The sequence below is a fragment of the Melanostigma gelatinosum genome (genome assembly GCF_949748355.1).
Source record: "Melanostigma gelatinosum genome assembly, chromosome: 13".
NCBI lineage: Eukaryota > Metazoa > Chordata > Actinopteri > Perciformes > Zoarcidae > Melanostigma > Melanostigma gelatinosum.
Window position 1 is genome coordinate 8311414 of NC_136646.1, and position 22500 is coordinate 8333913.

General features: G+C 47.6%; 1 protein-coding gene across 3 annotated transcripts in view; it reads right to left on the bottom strand.

Annotated features, from left to right (window-relative positions):
• The window catches only part of LOC306787130 (serine/threonine-protein kinase N1-like), a 26262-nt gene extending 7059 nt beyond the window's left edge, over positions 1 to 19203 (bottom strand). The window contains exons 1-11 of one of the 3 annotated variants that reach the window (XM_079282177.1): positions 18956 to 19203; positions 18690 to 18864; positions 4918 to 5218; positions 3866 to 4011; positions 3632 to 3752; positions 2467 to 2612; positions 1370 to 1583; positions 1067 to 1261; positions 860 to 969; positions 622 to 765; positions 427 to 502 (exon numbers count right to left, since the gene is read on the bottom strand). In XM_079282177.1, coding sequence (XP_079138303.1) covers positions 427 to 502; positions 622 to 765; positions 860 to 969; positions 1067 to 1261; positions 1370 to 1583; positions 2467 to 2612; positions 3632 to 3752; positions 3866 to 4011; positions 4918 to 5218; positions 18690 to 18716 — 1480 coding nt within the window. In that variant the 5' untranslated portion in view covers positions 18717 to 18864; positions 18956 to 19203. Of the gene's footprint in view, positions 1 to 426; positions 503 to 621; positions 766 to 859; positions 970 to 1066; positions 1262 to 1369; positions 1584 to 2466; positions 2613 to 3631; positions 3753 to 3865; positions 4012 to 4917; positions 5219 to 7985; positions 8224 to 9289; positions 9439 to 18689; positions 18865 to 18955 lie in introns of those variants that run through there. The other 2 variants (XM_079282176.1, XM_079282175.1) reach the window with 2 other exon arrangements.
• Positions 19204 to 22500: the final 3297 nt, after the last annotated feature.

A 22500-nucleotide genomic window follows, 5' to 3' on the forward strand; every position in this document is an offset into this window, starting at 1 on the left:
AATCTAACCTACTTCAGGTGGAAGTTTGTGGCTAAATTTGAAAAGAATCCTTCCAGGCGTTCCTGACACATCACGTTCACCAGAATGGACAACTTGACAACATGACGCCTCCGGCCACGGCTGTCGTCAGAGCAGAGGATTAAAAAGAGCTTTAAATGCACACAGACCCAAAACAAGTGATGATAACAGCAACCTGACACACTATCTCTCTCTCTCTCTCTCTCACACACAAACTCAATGTGGTGCCTCTGAATATTATATTCTCACCACCACGACACTCAAACACATTAGTTTGTCATTTGGAGAAGGAGAACTTGCCCGTCCGGGCAGAGTTAAACTGCAAATTTAGATTTTTGAAATTCCTTTATGAGTGAAGAGACACTCCATGGTTCAGTTGAGTGGCTGTGTGCGTATATCTGAACATACCGTGCTGTTTAGAGAAGACTTTCTTCTGCCTCTGGAGTCTTCGGCCTCTCTCGATCACAGGGTTGAAGAAAATCACCTAAAGCAAAACCAAGATGTTAAAACAACCAACATGTATCTACAGTGAGCTGTGTAGGCCAATATCTATTACACTTTACCTGTCCCGTGTGTGTGTGTGTGTGTGTGTGTGTCCTGTACCTCAGCCAGCAGCAGCCCCTGTGGCTCCAGTTCCAGCTGGACTCGGTGTGTTTGGTTGTCCAGGAACTCCTCCAGCTTCAGGTACTTCAGAGCGCACAGGGAGCGGTAATCTCTCCAGTACACTGCGATCTCCATCTCCCGGGACTAGTCGCACAAAAACACACACAGCAGGGATGTAACGTGAAGGTTTGATCGCTGGTCCAGCATCAAGTTTAGCTTGAGTCACACTGTGACTTACTCTCTCCAGGTCCACAATGAATGTCTGGTCCCAGGTCTGCTCTCCAACTGTCTTCCACACCGTCTGGCCCACCACCGTGTTCTCCAGCTTCAGCACTGCGCTCACCTCCACTGTGACACACACACACACACAGGATCTGTTCAACAGCATGTATTTATTATAAACTGTGAACATCTAAAAGTCACCGGTACTAAACAAGACACTCACAGGAGAGCTCGTCGTTCTTGCCGGGGATCTTCAGGCTCATGCTGCTGGTGCTGCGGCTGTAGAGGCCGCTCAGTTTGAACGAGGGGCGTCCGTCTCCCAGAGAGTAAGAGGGAAGAACCAGCGGGGTGCCTCTGCTCCGCCCTGGCACGACCTCCAGCAGCCCCACGCAGCCCAGGAGATGCACCTGCAGAGTACCTGGAAGGAAGAAAAAATGAAGTCTAAAGATCAGTGCTTGAAGGACGGACATCTCTGCAGCTAAACAAGGAACTCAAAGTTGAAACTATTTACAGCTTCTGTGTCTACCTGTGAGTGGGGACGGCTTGCTCATGGTGCTGTACTGGTTGTGGACGTAGGGGGTGCTGTGGCGGGAGCTGAAGGCCGAGGAGGAGGCCAGCACCAGCTCCTCCTTGATGAGGCAGGCCTTGGGATGGTCCTCGGGCAGCTCCTGCAGCCTCTGCTCCAGAGAGCACCGGAGCAGGTCCAGGCGCTGGGACGACTCGCTCAGACCGCACTGAGCCTGCAGACATCATTCAATGTTTTCTACTGAGTGCTTTGGGGGGGGGGGGGGGAATACTCGGGGTGACCCCGAGTATTTCCCCGAGAAAATGTGGTCGGCTAACGACACAAAGGATCGCTCATCATTCAGGAATAACAACATGGCTATTTCTGCATGTATTAATCAGAGCACTCGCATACGAGCGAAGCACTATCAGAGATGTATTGATGAACAAGGCTGCTTCTCCTTCCTGCTGATCGTCTCTTTGTTTCCCTGTCGGTCGCCTTCTGTCTGTAAATTGCTACGATGTGGAAAATGGAATTTGGACCAAAAGTTCTTTCAAAACCACAAAAAACAAGCAGCAATTCAAATAATATGGAATAAAAACTGAGCATACGGGATAGAATAGTTCATAACTGCATTAATAATGTGTGGTTTGTAAATGTGTATACTGTAAAAGTGGGAAAAATGGGTTGAAATGTTTTTAACCTACAGATCTAGTCGAGCATTGATTTTTAAATTGATAATTTGGAAACGTTCAACATGTTGGGATACGCGCCTATTCACTTTCTTGCAGAGAGTTAGATGTCTTCAAATACAAAGCTACAGCCGGCTAGCTTAGCTTAGCACAAAGACTGGAATCACGGGGAAAACAGCTGACCAGGTTCTGTTCAAAGTTACCAAAATCTGCCTTCGACAAGTCATTTACACATATGTGTTCGTTAAACTGAATAAACACACAACAATGTGGAATCATTAACAAAATGGAACGAATATGTAACATGTGCAATTGATAAAAACATGTTTTGTGCGGTGCTTCTTCGGTGTGCATCAACGTTTACGAGCATTAATCGGCGGCTGACATTGAAACAGTGAGTGTGTTTGAGCCTGTCGGCTCTCTGACCTCGGCCATGGCCTTCTTGTCTTGGACCTTTCCTGCGCCGAGCAGTCGCAGCATGTTCTTGGCCCCCTCGGCCATGGCGTGCTCCACCCGGTAGTGGTGCCACAGCTCCTCCACGCGCAGCTCCATCCCGCACATGTCCGGCTTACCTGGGACACAGCGCCAGGTTTGTCAACAGATGGCGCAATATCTGTTCAAAATGTCTTTTCACTGAGGGGGAGAATCTATTGGGTAAAAAAACAGGTTCCAGATTTGATGACAGTTATTGAGGTTGGCTTGTGTGGAAGGGTTTGCTTTGTCTTCATTTGTCCTGTTTAGGGGAATGTGCTCAAATATTTACCCTCAAACGTGCAATAGTTTTGGCCACATGGGTCAGCGAATACGAGCTGTAAACACAACGCCACCGCGTATCACCACCTTTCAAGATGATACGGTAGTGGACAGTGGGTTTTTAAAATCTATTTTAGGGATGCACCAATGCCAGTACTGGGTCCGATGCCGTGTTCATGTACTTGTATTGGTAAAACTACTCCGATACAACCGCACCAGATGCCACTACGGCAACGTGACATTAAGCTCTCTAAGTTCGAGATGATATGAGTCATAGCAGCTTTAACAGCACAGAGCTGAAGAGAGAATAATAACAGAGAATGGAGAGGAAACAAAAGCTTGATCCTCAAGTCAGTCAGCTCGCCGTGCTCTCCGGGATCACTGCTGCTCTTTCCGCTGCTCCGAGCTTTTGTTTCCCTCCCTGCTCGCTCTCTCTTTCATCTCAGACTCCTTCCTTCACTCTGTTGTCATCTCTGACTCGCCCCCCCCCCTTCAGTCTCCCTCCCCTCCTGGCTCCCTGCATCTGTCCTGCCTGGTCTGCAACCTCTGCTGAATGAGGCATGGCTTTTAGTTGTTGGGCAACATCAAGGGGGATGCAGGAACATCAATAAGGCTCCAACCTGAGAGAGCGAGAGGGCTGTAATGGAATATGTGCATGTGCATGCGTGTGTGTTGACCAGAAGCCTGTACACTGTGAAGTTCTGAAGCAGGAATCGATCCATTACCACCCGCATCATGAAATATGCAGTGTTTATAAGTTTGAGAAGAGTAACAGGTGGGATGAAAGAGGAATCGGAAGATGAGAGCGAGGATGGAAAAGAAAAGGCGCGATAGATACTTTGGTTGTCCTCAGACTGCTCCGTGGCCTGCATGGCCTTTCGGATCTGCATGCGGATGATGTCGATCTTTGTCTTGCTGTCCTGCAGCATCTGCTGAGCCGTCTGGAGCAGCTTCTTGTCCTGCGGAGGGGCGAGGAAGCACAGGAGGAAATCAAATAGAGAGTAAAGGAAGTACACATGGCAGAATCTGCCGCGGACAGTGAAGTGAGCGGCGGTCGGGGCCAGATGAATACCTTGGTACCTCCGTTGGCATAGATCGGAATTATGTTCTCGGCTCCTTGTTTGACCTTCAGCTCGATGTTTAGCTGCCGCTCCAAAGCTGCGATGCGGTGCTGGTTGGCCGACATCCGATTGAAAGACCCCGGAGACCTGGGGCTATCTGTGCAAGAGGAGGGGTTGGACGGTGAGGTCAGGTTACTGTTGGTGTAGCACGTAACGTTAAAGACCACTGACGACCGTAAACTACGACTACAAAGCATCCAATAGGTTTGTGTATTGATTTCCTGCCTTTGAGGGAGCCACTGGTTTCAGTGTGGTATGAAAACCACTTGCTTGTGAAATGTAACCTCATCATGTTGAATGTTTGATTTCTTTTTTTTTGGTTCTGTAAATTTCTCAGGTGGCGATTGAGTTGTAAATAGGTACAGTTTTGAAAATCAATCCTTGTTGGAGCTTCAAAGAGCGTCAAACCAAATGTGAAGACAAACAAGTAGTGAAAGGGGGCTCGCCCCGAAGCTGGCGATGACCACTGTACCGGCTCACTTAAGGTGGGCTGACCTTTACGGCGGACCAGCTATTCTCATGTTAGTGAGAAGCTGCTCCTCTGCGTTTTGCTCACAAAACAGCAGATTAGCGGCGTCCTTTGCCCGTATCTCATATGAAGAAAGGGGAAAGACATTACTGTGCAGACGAAGCGGCGTTTCACATCTTTGTTTGTTTGCTTTTGTTAATTACATTTATTGTGAAAGGGATTATTCAAATACCCTTTGTTTTAATTCGTCTTTGCATCCTAACTGTAAATCGGGTGTGGTGTGAAGTAACAGGAGATTATATTTGTAGTCCATATCGCCCGGCACTAGAACATTGTGGAGAGGATAATGCGACTGGTATACCAGCGACGTGGCTCAACGGGTGGCAACGGCTGATTGGTCCACCTCAGCGACATTAACCGCCTTAACATTTTGTACAGACATCCATAGCCTCCAACAATGCATCACCATGTTCCCAATGGCACATCCCACAGTGGCAGAGCTTATGCACCACCTCTCCACGGTGGACACTGTACCTTTGTTGTCATCGGGGCCCTTGACCACAATGTGTGCGTCCAGCTCCTGCAGCTGGGCCTGGAGGGACTCCAGCTTGCGCTTGGAGCTGCGGATCTGCGAGTCCACCTGCTGGGCATTCCTCTTGTCGGTGGTGGCCCTGCGCAGGTTCTCCGCGCCCTCCTTGATCTTCAGCTCCTTGCGGATCTCCCTGCGGATCCTCTCGCGGTGCTCGTCCAGGCACTGCTGCACGCTGGAGTCTGAGAAGTCAGAGTTCTGGTCCAGGCCGAGCTGCTGGAGCACAGACAGCCCACCCGGATCGTTCTGAAGGGGGGGGGGGGATAGGATGAGGAGAGCATGACTGTTAGGGAGCAGTCACAAAAGGAGAAGGAGCTCGAGAGGAGGTGTGCAGAAGACGGTACAAATGTCAAAGAAAGGAAACAGTATATAGCCCACTGCGTATGTGGGGGATTTTTCAATTTGAGTTGAAAGCAAAACAGAATCAAAAGGTGACATCCAGCTGAGAGGCGCTGAGCCGAGGTCACGGCAGACAAAGCTGGCAACGGTCGCCCCGCACAGTTCTGACGAAGTGCAGCGCCGTGGGATGAAAAGAGGGGAAAACAAACAGCAAACCCAAAGTGAAAGCTCAACATGTGAAACCCATCAAAGTCAAGAATCTAAAGAGCCGAGCGCTCACATCAGCTCCTCCTCCTGATCAACACCAACCACATAACAGCAGATTAGAGCGGCATTCGTACGGACGACAATCAATCAGGGTCTTCTTGTCTGCTTTACCAGTGAACATGCACACAGGGCGCCCATATGTATGAAAACGTAACACTGGTGTGTGGAGACAATCACACAAAGTTATGTACGCAGTGTTTGTGGTTTTCACCCAAAAGCACCCAGATACAGGTGGAATAAGATACCGATTATGTGATTACGATGATCATTCCTATTTATTCGTCTCTGTTTTGACAAATTTGTAATGATCAAAAAGTACTATGATGTATTTTTTTTGCAGCGATAGCTCCCCCTGCTTTAGTGTCCTCCGTGGGCGGGATTGTTTTCTGTTCACGCTAACTTGACCCCCTGCTTACTAGGACAACAGCTCCGAGTGTGCGGGAGCTGCCTGTGAGTCAGGTGTTCAAGCAACACGAAGGACGAGCAACATGGAATGTGAATCGGTGCTAGCTTTAGCGAGCTAGGCTAACTTTCTGGGTGGAACACAAACTTGACAGCGTGGCGTTGAATGTTGTAAAAAAGGGACGGACGCTTTTAGTCACGAGCGATACTTTACAACTTGTATCAACGCTCATCGGCGACACAGGACTCTGACGTGCAGCACAAAGCTCGTCTCCTGGCAAGACGGGGGACAAAATAATGTGAACACCTTCCAAGCCCAACGACACCACCACAATAAAGGTCTAACATCACCGCAGGTGAGTCTTAACTACACATTATAAGTTCTGCAAACGGAATATACTGCATGTTGCAGAGCAGTTGTATTTTAACAGTTGTTAGCATTATTGTGTTCATCCCGTGTGTGTTTGTTTCTGTGTACAGGGAACCAAATTCAGCTAAAAGCGATTGAAAAGGGGAGATGTCATGCATTCATTTAATGTTGTGACATTAGACCTCATTAGAACACACACACACACACACACACACAGGACTGTCCCCCTTCCCTCTGCCCCAGTGTAATGGCGGGGTGCTCGGGGCCTTTCACTGCACCATGCAGCCGGCCGTCCAGCTTAGCAGATCTGATTACAACTTCTTAGGTCTCTGTGTCCACCCGGCTACATGCGGGCCGGGGCTGCAGCGCTGCTCTCATTAGAGCCATAATCCATCTGTAACACAATACAGCACGACGGTCAGCCACGGACCCGCCGGCCAAACCCAACCACGTGGCGCAGGCCGAGGGCCTGCAGGATTCGAAGCGCTGCTTTAATGCGACGTTACGTCATCGCACGACTCTGAAGCCATGTTGGTTGAGCATGTTCCACAAACATGGTTGTGGAGCAAAGTCGTGAAGACTAAGAACGTGTTTGGTATGGAATATGTAATTACAACATATCGCAATATTGCACGTCATCGCAGTAAGATTGTATTGTGACTTAGTTATCGCGATAATATCGTATCGTGGGGCCTCTAAGGATTCTTACGACTAATTTCAAGCAAATATTGAAATCATAATAAAGGGTCTCACTGAAATACGTGTCGTGTCACATGACTAGTGTACATGGTCACATGACCAGAGCAGTTTACTTCCTGGCTGCACCACGACATAACAAACGCTGCATCAAAACAAATATTGGTTTTAAAGTATGTTATCATTAAGAAAGGACGACATTTATAGTATACGTCATCTTTAAAGTGTCTGGCACAACAATGTTCATTTGCAATTACGCAACTTTTTTTGTAAACATGTTGAAGGCAACAATAGAGATCGAGGGGAAAACACAGTGCACCTAGGTACATACACATACATAAGTAGTTCTTGTTCAATCTAACTTTCTACTCTGTTCCTTCTTTCACCTTGACTCTAAAGCAAGTTCTAGCACCACTTTATTAGGTACGCCTGTTCAACGGCTCGTTAACGCACGTATCTAGTCAGCCAATCGCGTGGCAGCAACTCAATGCATTTCAGCAAAGTAGAAATGGTCAAGACGATCTGCTGAGGCTCAAACCGAGCAATAGAATAAGGGAAGAAAGGGTGATTTCCTGCGGCAGGCCTGAGAAGTTCGAGGCAGAAGAGAAGGCCGAGGCAGCAACGCACCGAGAACGACAGGAAGGGAAGCGCTTGTGCTGTGACGCAATCCTGTTGGGCACAACGCAACCTAATCCCTGGCGTTTTACCACAAAGGACCTCTGGAGCGAGGCCTGAGTTAGCTCACACAGCGCGGCGAAATCACAACAACGCACAGGAATAAGAACTAGCGAGCGATTCGCTGTCGGAGAGGAGATGTCTTTTTTTGCAGGAAGTGAACGAGGAAGACAGAAAAGAGAAGGGCCGTAGTAGTGGATTGAAAGACAAAAAAAAAAAAAGGGCGGCCATGTTGAGGGCCTTCTGCGGCCACAGTTTGCCTACCCAAGACTCTGTGTCACTCTGCTCAGTGTGTACCGGGGAGTCCACCGGTTGGTCCCCCGGAAGGTCCTCCAGGGTGTCCTCACTGGCCATGTTTGGCCTCCTTCTGGCTTCGCTCCGGGGCCCCCCCCTTCTCTCCTGTCACAACACTCGGCACCGACGGCAGCGCCAATCAGGGCAACACCGAGCGCTTTTTCCTGCCTCCTCAAAATCCAGGACGTCCTTCCCCGCCGGGAATCGAAAAGGCGGTCTGAAACCGGAGCGAGTGAACGAGGCGGAGGAGAGGAAGAGAGAACAGCACAGAGCGAGCCCCACCTCGCTGCTTCCTGTTCTGCTCATTGCCAGATAGAGGCTGAGGCGTCATGCACTTTGTACACACACACACACACACACACACACACACGGGTGGTTTTGTAAGTGAGAGAGCTCACAGCCACTCTGCTTCCTGCTACTGGGTCTCCAAAGCTGTTGTGATAGATTGCTGTCATGTTACATGGACCATCAGACCATGTATGTCTTTGTTTTGTGTGTGTTTTCAGCACGTGTAAGTACAATATACAGTGCATGTCTGCAGACATGTGCAGCAGTATTTCTATTATTTACTTGCAGATGAATGAAGAAAATAGGCCACACTGAGGGAAGTGGACACAAGAGAAAACACATTCCCTCTATGAAGCACGAGACAGTCCTTCTACTGAAAGGGACTTGGCTTCTGAGTGAGCTGCGATAGGGACAGGTCTTCATGGTAAGTTGTGTTAGGAGATAGACAACCTTCCCTCCTGTGAACAAAGGTTCACCAAAAGCAAAGATCTCTAAATCTGATGAAGGGATTCAGATTTTTAAAAAATTTTTAAACTGCAAAATATGAAGCATCCGTGCATCGAGTTCACTTATGGTTTAACACTACGCCATATGGACACACGGCACACACACACACACAGAGAGAGGAAGAGACGGACGTTCCGCCTACAAAAGCGGGACGGCAAGCTGAGTCGCCACCTTACGAGACGTGAACGGGTAGAGATCGCACAGCCCCCCTCCCCGGCCTGTTTCTCCCGATCCCATGACTTCTGTCCTCCTCTTGTCAGTGAGTGAGTGAGTGAGTGAGTGAGTGAGTGAGTGAGACACACACACACACACACCATGTCTAGTTCTTCTTATTCTCCCCCACTGCTAGAAGGGAATAGGAAGTGAAATATTGTGAAGTTAAGTCAATACATACAGGCGGTTGTTCTTGCTTGGCAGCGTTGTGATCAAAGAGATAAATGCTGTGTGTGCAGTATCTATATTTAAAACTCTTTCCTTACCGAGCAGCTGTGGCTCTCAGGGCTCCCTCTGGGTTGTGGACAGGTGGCTGCAGAGATAGCAGCCCCCATGCATCCATTCTGTCTCTCCCCCTTCTTCTTTTTTACAAACACGGCTGAGCTGTCATTGTTAATTCTGCTGGAACGAAACTGAAAACTTCAGACCTGAAGACGAGCTGCTGTGAAGCCTGTAGCACCGATCTGTGCCGCTCATTGTGTCCGTCACAGAGATGCAGTAAAAAAAAACTGACCACCGTATCAGGAACTAAGATCACATCGGTTCATACAGACATGCTCTTAAAGTTACAGTCTCAACTGGTTAGGACTGACCTGGAACGAGAACACACACACACGCACACACACATACGCACACACACAGTTTTCTCATGTTTATTTCCCCTCTAGTAGCTTTAAGATCAGGCGAGTCATCTCTTCATAGATATCAGCTTGTTCTAACTCCTCACTGAAGCTATATGACATCACACGGAGGTAAATATTCAACCCAAGGAATGAAATGAGTTTAGAAAGGGTCAGCTAAGGGGTATTTTAGTCTCTTTACACCTTCACCCAGTTTCATGTTGCTCCCTCGTTCCTATTTGTCTTCCATCCTACTGCCAACCCGTCATACACTGTCCTCTGTCACACATCCGGGTCACCGGTGCAGCCAGTGGGCGACAGAAAGTCGTCCCTTTCATTAAGTTTTAATGGCCCGTCAGCTCGACTCGTCTGCGTCTATAAATAGAGATAAATCCATTTTGTTAGAGTAGAGGCGGAGCGGGAATTCACCAAGTTGTCAGCCTTTACTCTCATCCGCTCACCTACTCACCAAACACCTGCATTTCACACGCAGCAATAACGATGATGGGGCTTTGGACCGGACTTTCAACCTAATTGTTACAGTGTAGTGTTGCCAAAAAAAATAGGAATTAAATAAATGTACCTTAAGCTAGGTATTACATGAAGAGACGTTTTTACCGGGAGAAAGGGGGGGGGGGTGATTTGGGGTGAGGTCATGACGTAAGCTTTAGTGTGTGTGTGTGTGTGTGTGAGAGAGTGTGTGGATGTGTGTGTGGGCCTTATTTTTTACAATGTGTGGCCTAAAAGATGCTGCAGGTGTCAGATGTTGTTGGAAGCTCCAGGGACAAAAAAAAGGCAGAGAAAAGGAAATACGAGTTTTGTGGTATTCTTAGTGTACAGGGATTTATCTTAATAACGCCATTCATCACTGTAATGTATGTATGTGTGTGTGTGTGTGTGTGTGTGTGTGTGTGTGTGTGTGTGTGTGTGTGCGCTCTACACTAAAACACTGCATGTGTAAGAGAGAGCGAGACGGACAGAATTTGTGAGGAAGATGACTTTAAATTCTCCTCACATCCTGATGTCTGCACACAGCCTCATTCAGCAGACAGTGGATGGGATTTGGGGTGAGAGGGAGGGAGGGTGGGTTATTTGGAGGCGGAGAGGGAGGGTGAGAGGGAGGGAGGGTGTGTGTCTCTCTAAAGACACACAAACATGTCTTCGTGCTGCAGATAAAACACAGCTATTGATACCAAACGAATGACATAAATAATACACTCTGATGGAGGAAAAGCTCGAGCATTAACACTCTTACTGCACGCACACACAGGCTGGTAATGAATAACGCAGCACAGTCGGGCATTGTCAGCTGGATGCTGAGAGTACTAGCGGGAGGAAATGTTGCTCCTCATAATGTCAACACAGCAGATCAGATGGAGAGTGAGCGAGTTAACTCGGGACACCGTTACCCTCGGTGAGCAGACTCTCGTGTGGGTGAGTGGGCCAATCGGAGTGCAGAGCGGCAGAGTCGAGTGTGCGGCGCTCCTCGCCGACAACACTCCGCCGTGTTTTGGGCTGACCGAGGGGTCGGGAGAGCAGACGTCGGGATGTTTCCGCTGCACTGGCGCAAAAATCTTACTCAGCAAATCAGAACACGACCGTAGCCAAACTCCCGGCCGATATCTGGTCCTACGATTGAAACGTTGGCCCTCTATGAATGCGTTAACGGCTTACAGAATGCACCTTGGACTGTGTGAGTTTCCTGTTAATTAATCCCTAAAATCCCTCATATTCCAGGGGAAATTCTGTTTCCAAATCTCCTTTTGAGGTCTTACGGTGCAACACGGCTGTACGTATATCTGCATGATGAAGACATCACGTGCACGAGGGGAGAGGATTCTCCCCCGTCCGGGTTAACAGGTGAAAGACTGTGCAGGAGGCCAGGTCTTGTGTGTGTGTTTCAGACAGTGCACAGCTGTGTGTGTGTGAGTGTGTGTGTGTGTGTCTCGAGGCGGTGTCCGCTCCACAGCTGGGGAGGAGCAGATTGGCATGAATGACATCTTTGTGAGCGGGTCGATCATCTGAAGAGACTTCGGTAAACGCTAACGTGTTTGTGTTCCCGGCTTTGTCCATTGTCAACGCCGCGGCAACAAACAGCCGCTCTGTTCAGGCTGCTGAGGAATAAGGTGCCATAAACACCCCCCCCCCCCATCCCCCCACATAAGAAAAGCTCCACAGTCCTCACACTTAACCTGCTTCTGTCATGATGCATGCAGCGGCAGCTCGAGAGAAACCAGGCAGGTCAAGGACACTGAAAACACCATTTTGTCTGAGCTGGCACTGACCAGCTGAGACGTAAAAAAGGTCCTGAAACACACAGACAGAGCCTACTTTTCTCTGAACGCTCCAGTGAGCGCTACCTGCATACAAAAAAGGCAGCAAACAGCGTTGTTGACCTACAACAGTCAACCCGGATCAGGGTGTTACTCAGAGGAGGACTAATGAGGCGCTTCCCGGCTTTGCAGTCGTCGCTACTGTAACCTCTTTGCAGATTGGGGAATATATGTGGAAGAGCAGGGGACTAGAGAATAGAGAGTAGAGAACAGCCTAAAGTGGAAGATAAAAAGGTGCACGACCAACCAGGAAGACAGGGAAGCTCCCGAGTCTGAGCTGCATGAAGACGGAGAGCTGAACGGAGGAGACTGTAATCAGAAGAAGTCGTTAAATGTTTGTTCAGATTTGGTTGCAGCCAGCTCGTACAGCGGTGCGAGAGACGGGGCGGTGATGTGTGAGGTCTGCTGGATGCTGCAGAGACTCACACTCGGCCTAATGTGGAGATTTTCAGCAGCCGTCCAATCATCTCAGGGTCCACATAGAAACAGAACGCCCGACACTTCCTTCTTCTAGTGACAGGAGCCTGCAGGGATTAAAGGCTTCTGGCCGACAGAGTCACGCTTCTGCTCGACTTTATTACTTTTTTTCAGTAAGTTAAACAGACACTCGCACACATACACATGCACACGGTGCTGGGACCAGGTAACGGGGAGTCGTTCTAGAAGGAGGACAACAAAAAAAAGTGCACACAACAATGCACTCAAATTCCCAGTGTTGTGCTCCATAATTCAGCATTTTACAGCTCCTCAAATCTCACTGGATGGAATCCAACAGCCTGGAGCATGAATGAGATAAAACTGCCCCCCCCCCCCTCCCTGGGACAAATCCAAACTCAGATGTTGTGCGCGGGAGATCTTTAACCAGAAAAACAAACACGTGTGTGTAAATCTGCGGCCGTTGAGATTTCCCCCCGCTGTGCCTATCTGCCTGCCGATCTTGGCCCGGTACCGGGGGTCACATGGCGCACGCTTCGTGGCAGATGCTTCGGGCCCACATGCAATATGCTCGCAAGCCACCTGCAGCGGTTCAGGAGGGAAAGAGCCCCACTGTGTAATGGAATGGCCGAGCAGGCATGATGGTAATGGACATGGAAAGCAGATTAAAAATGATTATGGCAGAAGGACTCGGGAGGATAAGAGGTCCATTCTGTAATGCAGACGATTATCCCTCTTTGCCGGGGCTGTTGATTACGATAGCGTGGCGCTCATAAGCACAGCACGGGAAGAAGGGACGACACATCAGCGGAGCAAATGTTTATACTCGTGTCATGTTAATAAAAGTATGTTGGCTAATGAACACAAGAGCAGCATTAGAGGCGACGTGCTTTAAGGTCGCTGGAGTCCACAGACAGCAGAGGCTCGTCTGCACAGACCCAGGAGGTTGATCCTTTGTGTTCAGGTCTGTGCAGCTGTACTGCAGGCTTTTTTTGGGCTAAAAAGTCTAACCTGCTGATTCCGATTCTCTTTCTAAGAACAAGGCTCCAGAGAAACTGTCCTGAAAAATTATTTCCACCTCCCAAAGTCAGTTTAAACTGTAAACAATCCTAAATGTTATCCTTTGACCTTGTTATTGTCCTCTACAGTGGCTATTCGCATGAAATGATTAAAAGGATTAAGAAATAAATTAATGTATTTTTCCTTTGAAATTCTTGGCATTAGTAGTTTTAATTATAGATCAGCTGCTCCGAGCTGGTGTTAGGATGATTAACAAGTCATAATTCCCTCTCTCATACCTATTTATATTTGTTGGGAACTATTTTCAACCACGTTTGATACACGTCAATACACATTTGATGCATATTCGTGGTAACCAAGAAACATGTCGCCCAGAACAACAGTGTGGCTCACTGCTGTGGCTCCACTCACAGCACATGTTAGAGGACGAGTTCACTAGTTGTATTGGTCTTTCCATTAGATTAATGGTCATTAAGAATAATATAGATGCCTTTCCCGTCAATAAGAGGAAGCAAATATGACATGCTGAAGAAGACGAGCTTAAACTGCAAAGACGCTGCTGCATCCTATTCTTTAAAAGACTATTTATTCTCCTCCGGTTGCAGCTTGCGCGCATTGTTGGCGCTGGATTAAAAGAAGCCAAACTCACAAAGGCACCTGGCTGCTGTTTGTGCCCGAAGTATCCCATCGTTCCAGCAGTTCAGCAACAGCAACAATGGCTCCAGTTCCGGTTACATTTTGAAGGGTCGGCTTGTTGTCTCTCCTTCATACAACTGGTAATAATAGCTGTTCCCCCCCGGCCCCCCGTCTGCCTCACTATTTCATGGCCTCTGGGCTGACAGAACAGAACAGAACGGTCCACTGTCTCGAAGCCTCGGGTCTGCGCTCCCCTTCAACCCAACACCGCTCCTGCAGCACAACTCGCAGGCGATCACACGAGGACTCCGCTCACGTGCCTCAGGTGGAACCACAATCAGGTCAAAAGAGTCCAGTCTCTTTCTCTCTACTTCAGCTTCTACTCAAACAGCACGCGTCAACCTCCACGTTTCTCGTACGTCTTTTTTGAAATACGGTCGGTTTTGCTTCCCGCTGCCGTCGAGAGTTAAGGCCTCGTCGCGCCGTACAGTGATGAAGGAGTTAGGATGAGCAAGACAATTCAGAGTCCCGGACAAGTGTAAGACTTGTAAAAAAAGTGGTCTCCAGACCAGACTCGGGTACTAAAGCCGTCTTCAACAAACAACCTCTTTTTGTTTGTCCCCGTTACGTCGCGGTGTTCTTTCAGTTTCAAACCCCGGCCAAACACCACAGGCTGTTTCACACGCGCTGAGCCTCAGAGCCCGCTGGCATTACAAAACCACTTCAGCATCCAATCAATGCTCAGCTCTCAGGCCGACACACGGCTCCTAAATGGCTCCCTTCCCTTTGTGACCTTCCCACCCCCAGGTCCTGCTGAGAGAAACATCATTTCTAGATTGAATTTTACAATATGTTGCTCCCGCAGCCCGAGGCCATTTCTCCGACTTGTCCTTCTTAGCAACACATTCTTCAATCCTGTAATGCCACAATCTCTTAAAGCCCTAAAACACCAGCCAGCTTAGAAACAACCACGATGTAGCCGAACACAAGAAAGCAGGATAGTTCGTTTTTATTTTCTTCCTTCTGTTGGCTTGGTATGAGTTAATAGGTCAATAGGAGGGAGTCGTGGACGCTGCTTTGATGAGATGCTTTGAATTTTTGGGATTTGTAATCGACATTGGCATTTGAGATATCGGCATTCCTCTGTCTGCGTGACTGCAGCCTAATGGCCCGTCTGGTTCATTGACGAATGCCATTAAGAGGTCTCGTCGATGCAGCAGCCAGGAGCCCGTCGACTGCTGCGTCTGGGAGAGAGACAGATTTCTGCAGGGACGGTGTAATCCTGGATTCAGGCAGGAGGGGCTGGCTGTTAGGGGGGTTGTGTGTGTGTGTGTGTGTATGTGTGTGTGGGTGACTGAGGGCGCTAATGCCACCCGACTAGGAGGTCAGACACACACACAGTGAAGTCCACTCTCCTAATCCTATCATCCATGGCAGTGGCAGCTGGAGACACACTCATGATGAGTGTGATGCAAGAGACCGCTGTGTATGATAACGCATGTGAGACCATCATCAGTGCTGCTTCTTCTCAAGCGTGCGTGTGTGTGTGTGTGCGTGTGTGTGCTCGAAAGTCTTCCGATGCCATTAAAGAAATGGACCGAGTTTGCCTCCGCTCTCTTGGATGATCAATAAAAGAGGAATTTGGTCGGGGACGGGAAGAGTTGCCTTCGCTCCCCACCGCCGAGTGAAGCAGCAGCCGCTCCGCCTCTTACAGATAATAACTACAGGAAACCGACCGAAATAAAGAATTCATGAGAGGGAGGCCGCGGAGTGCACGGCTACCTCAAAGTGTATGTTGTGCTATCGGCTCAGCGCAGAGCTCACGTCCTCGGCAGGAGAGACTTGATTTACTGGATTCCTTAAAGACATCTAAGGGGGGGGGGGGGGGGGGTCGACATCGAAGCGGGAGCGGCAAACATGAGATCGCGAGAGAGGGCAGAAAAGCACTAATGGTTGAGCTACACTTTACACTGATGGCCTCCTTCTGTGCATATATGGATAATGTGTTTTTAACAGACAGACAGACAGACAGACAGACAGACAGACAGACAGACAGACAGACAGACAGGACGGGGTCGTCTCTGTGAGCCCAGCAGGAAGTGTGTCGGCAGCAGTAGAGTACAGTGAATGAGGTGATGAGGTATTCAGGAGAAATAAGAGAGAAAAAAGGTGAGGAAGCGAGTTCAATCACCCCACCGCCGTGGCTCGGTCCACTCTGTTCAATCCATCATGGTTACACAGGTGGCCCCTTGATCTCAATCAGCCGCCCATCACTGCCTGTCTGGGGGTCTGGAGTAATGATGGCTGAACCCATGTCATCGTCACAGCAGGAGGCTGAATGCACTGCTGAAGTACAGCTCGGGCGATCGTCGAGATGTTACGGCTCGAGGCCAAAAAGATCTTTAGATGCTTTGCGAACGCAGCAGGACGGGAGGGATCCACCGTTAACTGTGCTGTCTGTGACTCATGATCTAGTATTCTGTTGTTCTACTGATGCAATATAATAGTGAGCTAATCGATGGTGGGACATAATTAGGCATTTAAAAAGGTGCACTCCACCAATTTACCACAGGAAGTTCACTTTACTTTTGGTGAGGAGATTTACAGAGTCCGTGAAAACTAGTCAGAACATTTCATAATCTGAAACAATAACCGAGGACGCCATCTTGGGGGGGGGGGGGGAGTCCCAATGGAGTCTGGAGGTTTTGGCTGCAGTTCCCAGTCGGAAACAGCCGTCTCATGGCAAAGTCATCCTGCGAAAATGTTCTAAATATAGGGTACACTTAAAGTGAATTGGATTATTTTTAGGTGGCTAAACTATGTTTTGCTCCCGCGCAGTAACTCCTGTAGGTACTAACACACAACACTATGGTTGAGTACCTCACACACACAACCCCACTTTAACCTTTACTATCCCTTTAAATGTGCTGCCCGTATTTACAGGAAGCTTTTTCAAGGAATCAATCTGCAGTGGAAAAGATGTAAAAGTGTCTCCAGTGGTGCACTACGGCCCGTATTAGCAGCTGTTGATAACCACCGTACAGCTTTCCAAGAAACACTGGGCTGCACCTTCCCCCGTTCAGGGAAACCACTAAATGTCACTGAAGAAGCCGGTTTGCACTCACAACAAGTGATTCAGCAGAGCGTCTAACAGGCGGAGTAAAGGAGGGAGGGCGAGGAAGCGGATTTCTGAGGAAAAGGGAGATACTTCACCTGTCAGTGTCTTTTAGTGCACTTGTTACGAATAATGACTTGTGTTGAACCAAACAGGTCAACATGTCGACAGATACAGAAGACATGGGTGAGTTGTGGTATTTTAAATGACCTTCATAAACTACGACGTCCTCTGCAGCGGTTTAACTTGGTGACAGCCCGGGGGGGGGGGTTGCTAACTGAAGAGTGATGTGCTGGCTCCTGAACCGGCTCTCAGCCCTTGAATTTTTAACGTCTCCCTCCAGTGCGTGCTGAACTAGGCTGACACCAGGGTAACTGTAACCCAACCCCTCTGGAGCAGACCAGAGGCTCCGACGCCATGACGCCTCCCGTGACCCAGCCCGGGCTCCACCTGAGGCTCACTGCTGGGTCACAAACGGGAAGTCGTTGCTTTGAATTTGGAGATTTGTGATCTGTATCAGGGCTGTGGAGGAAGTAGCGGCTGTGGTGGGGATCTTTTTCATCTGTGAAATAGTGTTCATCCACTGATTGTGAGTGAAATTAACTGCAGGCTTTAGTGCAGTGTTTTAATCACTTTCGGTAGTTAATGACACAACTTTGTCACAAAGAGTTTAACTTGCTGCTGTCTTCAAGAATGCCAGTGGAAAGTGACTGAGCACATTTACTGTATTTATGTACTATAAGTCATATTTTCAGGTACTTTACTTGTATATTACAATGTTATGCTCCTTTAAACTTCTACTCCACTAAAATTCAGATGGAAACGTTTTACGCCGCTAAGTGCATTCGACTGGTGTAGTTTGGTGTAGTTTGCAGAAAAACACGAGAATTAAGCCAGCGGTTCCCAGCTTTTTTTAATCATGACCCCAGCGTCTCGCTGGGGCTCCTCGTCATGCTTCAGGTGTCTGGAGGATGTTTGTAGTTCCACCAAAAAAGGGCTCTCCCCTCTAAACTTCCCCCTCAGATGGTTTACTTAAAATAAAATAAACTGTCCAATATTTCACCAGAAAAACAAAGACGAGAGAAAATCCCCAAAAATGTGGAGTCCATAAACATGAGCATCCTTCTCATATCTGGCATTGACGATGTCTGTGGTATAAATGTGAGTATTTAACAGGCATGGCAGGTGTAATGAAAGAGGCTATTGAGTTGCATCATGGGAGTTGTAGGCTCTTGCATGTTTTTGGGAGCTTCCCCCAATTTAAGGATTACAAGTTAGGCTGTTTTTGGCCTAATTGGGGGGAGGGGGGGGGGGGTTAAAAGCTATTTTTTGCACTAACCTTGTGCTAAATACTAAATGACAGGAATAGTCTTCTTATCCCTCATCAGAGTATTTTTACATCACAGCCCTCTTCACACTTCTACAGATATCAACAAGAGTCAATTAAAAAACATCTGCGGCGGCGTTAACACTGCGCGTAATGAAGAAGAAAAAGTTGTGAACTCACTTGTAGCTCGTTGTTATTGGCCATCATGTGCTGGGCAGACAGCCAATTAGATGGCGACGCCAGGAGACTTCTGCTGATGTTCGTGTCACTTCACAGCCGTCAGATCATTGTTGGGAATCACAGTTTGAACTCCTCCGGTGGTTGAAATACACACGCTTGTCCGGCGTTAGAAGTCCTGTCAAAATGCAACGTACAATATCACTCAACAGTCCCGGCGAGTGCGCAGTTTGATGCACAGAGTTGCGCGAGAAGTCAAATGAACGCACTTGTTAGAATCAGGACGTTTGGAGACACGACACAGGAGCAGGTGAGCAGAGCAGAGAGGAGGAGACCATCACCTCCTGGCAGCAGGATGTCAACTCTTGGACTGATCTGCATCACGCATTGCAGTCCGTCCTGGAGGAGTGTGAGAGCGACCGCTGCTGCGGGCTGTCTCTTTCTCATGCTCGAGGGAGGAAAAACACTGCGAGGAAACCCGAAACCCGCCCGGGATTCACCCCACCACTCCGCTCTGACTGTAGGAGGACGCTGAGGCCATCTTTCCCCCGCGGCGGTGCTCTGCGGAAAGCTTGAGAGCCGGTTGAGCGATGCTGGGGAGGAGGGAGCAGATGTTAAGTTGAGTGTACCGACAGGGAATGCAACTTCCGGTTACAACCTTCAAAATATAACCTGCGAGGGTTTTAAAATGAGATGCAAAAACATTGGGCAACGTTTTTAAGTCTGATACCAACCTTCATCACGGAGAATCCCTTTAAAAACGACGTCACTCACATCAACAATTAAGCTAGCAAAAGTCACAAATATTGTGTCCTCAACAAACTTACTCAACATAGTTACAGGAGCATTTGCTGTGGTACCTGGAAGTCCCCTTTATCGTACGACATACTTAAAACACATTTTTACCGGCAAAAACTAAATATAACAGTATTTTAACAAAGCTAATTACAGACCAACCTGACGTTTTAGCTACAGCGAACATGCAGCTGAGTTCGGGGCGCACCACTCCAGTCTGCAGGGGCGCCGCGAGAGGGCGCTCGTGTCACACACAAGAGAGAAGTCTCGTGGTGGGAGACTTAACATAGCACGTTGACGTCACGTTACTCAGATAACGGTGTTTTTAAAATACGACTTTACCAACAATAAGTTGTATTTACTTAATGAAAGTGGTGGTAGTATCATTAGGTTAACTGTTAACCCTATACCAAGGTGGTTGTCCACATGAATTCACACGGGCGGGGGTTCGAGCCCCAGCTCCACCTGTCCAGGTGTTGAAGACGTGTCCGTGGGCAGGACGTCTTTGAGTGTGGGTAGGAGTAACATTGTAAAGCCATTTGGATGAACGCGCTATATACATTTACTGTCAATGTATTTATTGTATCTGACTAAATGTGGCTATTCTTACAGAATATCTGATCTATTATCTATTGAATGTCTATATATATATATATATATATATATATATATATATATATATATATATATATATATATATATATATATATATATATATATATATATATATTATTGTTATTTTTTTTTTTTAACATGAAAAGTCAATTCGTTTGTACTTACACGTGCTCGCTGGGTGTTTGAAAGATAGTTGACGTCATGTGCGCTCCAACAACCGATACAATCACTACTTTATTTTGAAATCAGCACACGCCTTCCGGTGCTGTTACCGTGGCTATATCCAGCCTGACGCAGCTGGAAATGGGGCGCAGATGTCTGCGGCAGACCGAGCGCCCTCCTGCTCCAACCCGGGACCTGTTGATCACATTTAACGTGACAGCGTCTACCGGCCTGTTTGGGAAAGGAGCTGACGACCACAGCTAGCATCTGTGTTAGCTCCACTGCTACCGAAACTGCTACCGAAGCAGGGGTCAGTGTTCCCAATTTCTACAGAGGCACATACTGTATTGGAAAGTTTATTCATGTATGTTTTAGAGGGTACATTTCAATCCCACAATGTAAGCTAAGCCTGTACACTTTCTTGGATAACTATATATATATATATATATATATATATATATATATATATGAAAACATTTGTAAACATGCAGAAAGGCAAGAATATAGCATGGCCAGATTAGCCCACCTGTGCTAAAATCAGCCCCTTTTCTCATGTGTAAAATTGGAGGAGTGCCCCTTTTAAGTTTCCATAATTTCTCAGGAGATTCCAAACTATAACTAACAGCAGAGAAATCTTTCTTTTAACCGCTGCTGCTGCCAGAACATTCGTATATGTCAAAATCTCACATTTGTTCCCTTCTGCTGTGTCAGATGGCGCTCGTTCTGCTGTCAATGAATCAGCACAGAGAGAGGAAACCCAACCAGCCTGCACAGCACAACTGCTGCAGTCGATGGATGAATGAAAGGCCTCATGGCCCCGTGAGAGGAATTCACCGCGCATGAGACTGCTGCAGGACAACAATATGACTACTGTGTCGCTGGAAGAAACCTCCGGAAACCGCACATGGGGAGAACAAATTCACTAACTCACTAACTTGTGTTTTCATTACTGTCAATGAAATGGTTGGACTACAGGCTTTTCCCCTTAGGGAGCCAAATTACCGTGACAGTCATGGTTATTTAGCTGCAGCTTGAAGATCGCAGCGTCTTTGACCCTTTAACACTGTTGACGAAATCAATTTGATTTAGGTTTGATGTGGTTTTCCGCTGGATTTGCTATTTGTTCATGCTGCCTGCAAACCAAATTTCCCTCATCAGACAATAGGAATTAATTTGACCTTTGACCCCAGACGGTAGATACTACCAGATGCTGTCGAATCTACCGTCTTATGTGTTTGTAGTGTCCTCATTAGATGGCAGTGAAGCATGATGTTTTATCGCCTTCTTTTTAGGAAAATGAACACTCACACCAGCTTCAAATAGAAGTCTTTCCTTCCAGTAAGTGCTTTCCTGTTTAGGATATCAGCACGATCACATCGACTGGTTTCAGTGCTGGCAGATGATTTGTCAGAAGGTAAGCAATGTGCAGAAGCAACGTCATTTATGGTAAACTTTCACTAAATGTCTGAATGTAAAGAGGTCGGTATCCAAAAGCAAACGATGGTTTATTGTGTTGAACAAACGGTGTCAGTGGTAGAAATAGTATTCTTCACTTCACTTTGTGCAATGGTTCCCAATATAAGGGGTCTGGTACCCTCAACGGGTCACAAGATAAGTTTATGAGGGGACTGTGATGATTAATGGCGTTGGAGAGAAGGAAAAAAAGACTTCTGATACACAAACCTGGGTTGAATTGTTTAATTTAACTATTGGTTAATTTGACCTATTTTGGGCCATAAACACTGATTTAAAGTGAGACTAATTCTTAAAAGAATAAATAATCCATTATTTCTCTTACAAACAAAACACACGTTCGCTCATCTTAATACACCAGGGGTTTTGTAGCTATTTATTGTTTTTATTTATTGTTGCTAATGTTAGCAAACTTTAGACAGATATTGCAATTTAAGTCATAGCTATGGGTCCAACTGGTTATGGAACAGACTTAGTTCAATACTGATGCCTCGATATGACATTCGTAAACGAGACCAACAGCGACAAGTTTGGCTATTTCTACATATTTGTTCTTGATCCTGGTCATCGGTGGCATCGGGTCGGATTTCGCTCGAAACCAGATGGAATTATGCAGGTTCACCAGGAACTCCTTCACCTGAGTCTGGCAGCGACCTGCTGGGAGCCAACAGAGACACCACGCTGCTGGAGACCCAGGCCGTATTGCTGGGCCCGCTGGAGGGAAGGGAGGCACGGGGGAACCAGAACCAGGACTGAGCAGGGCAGACTG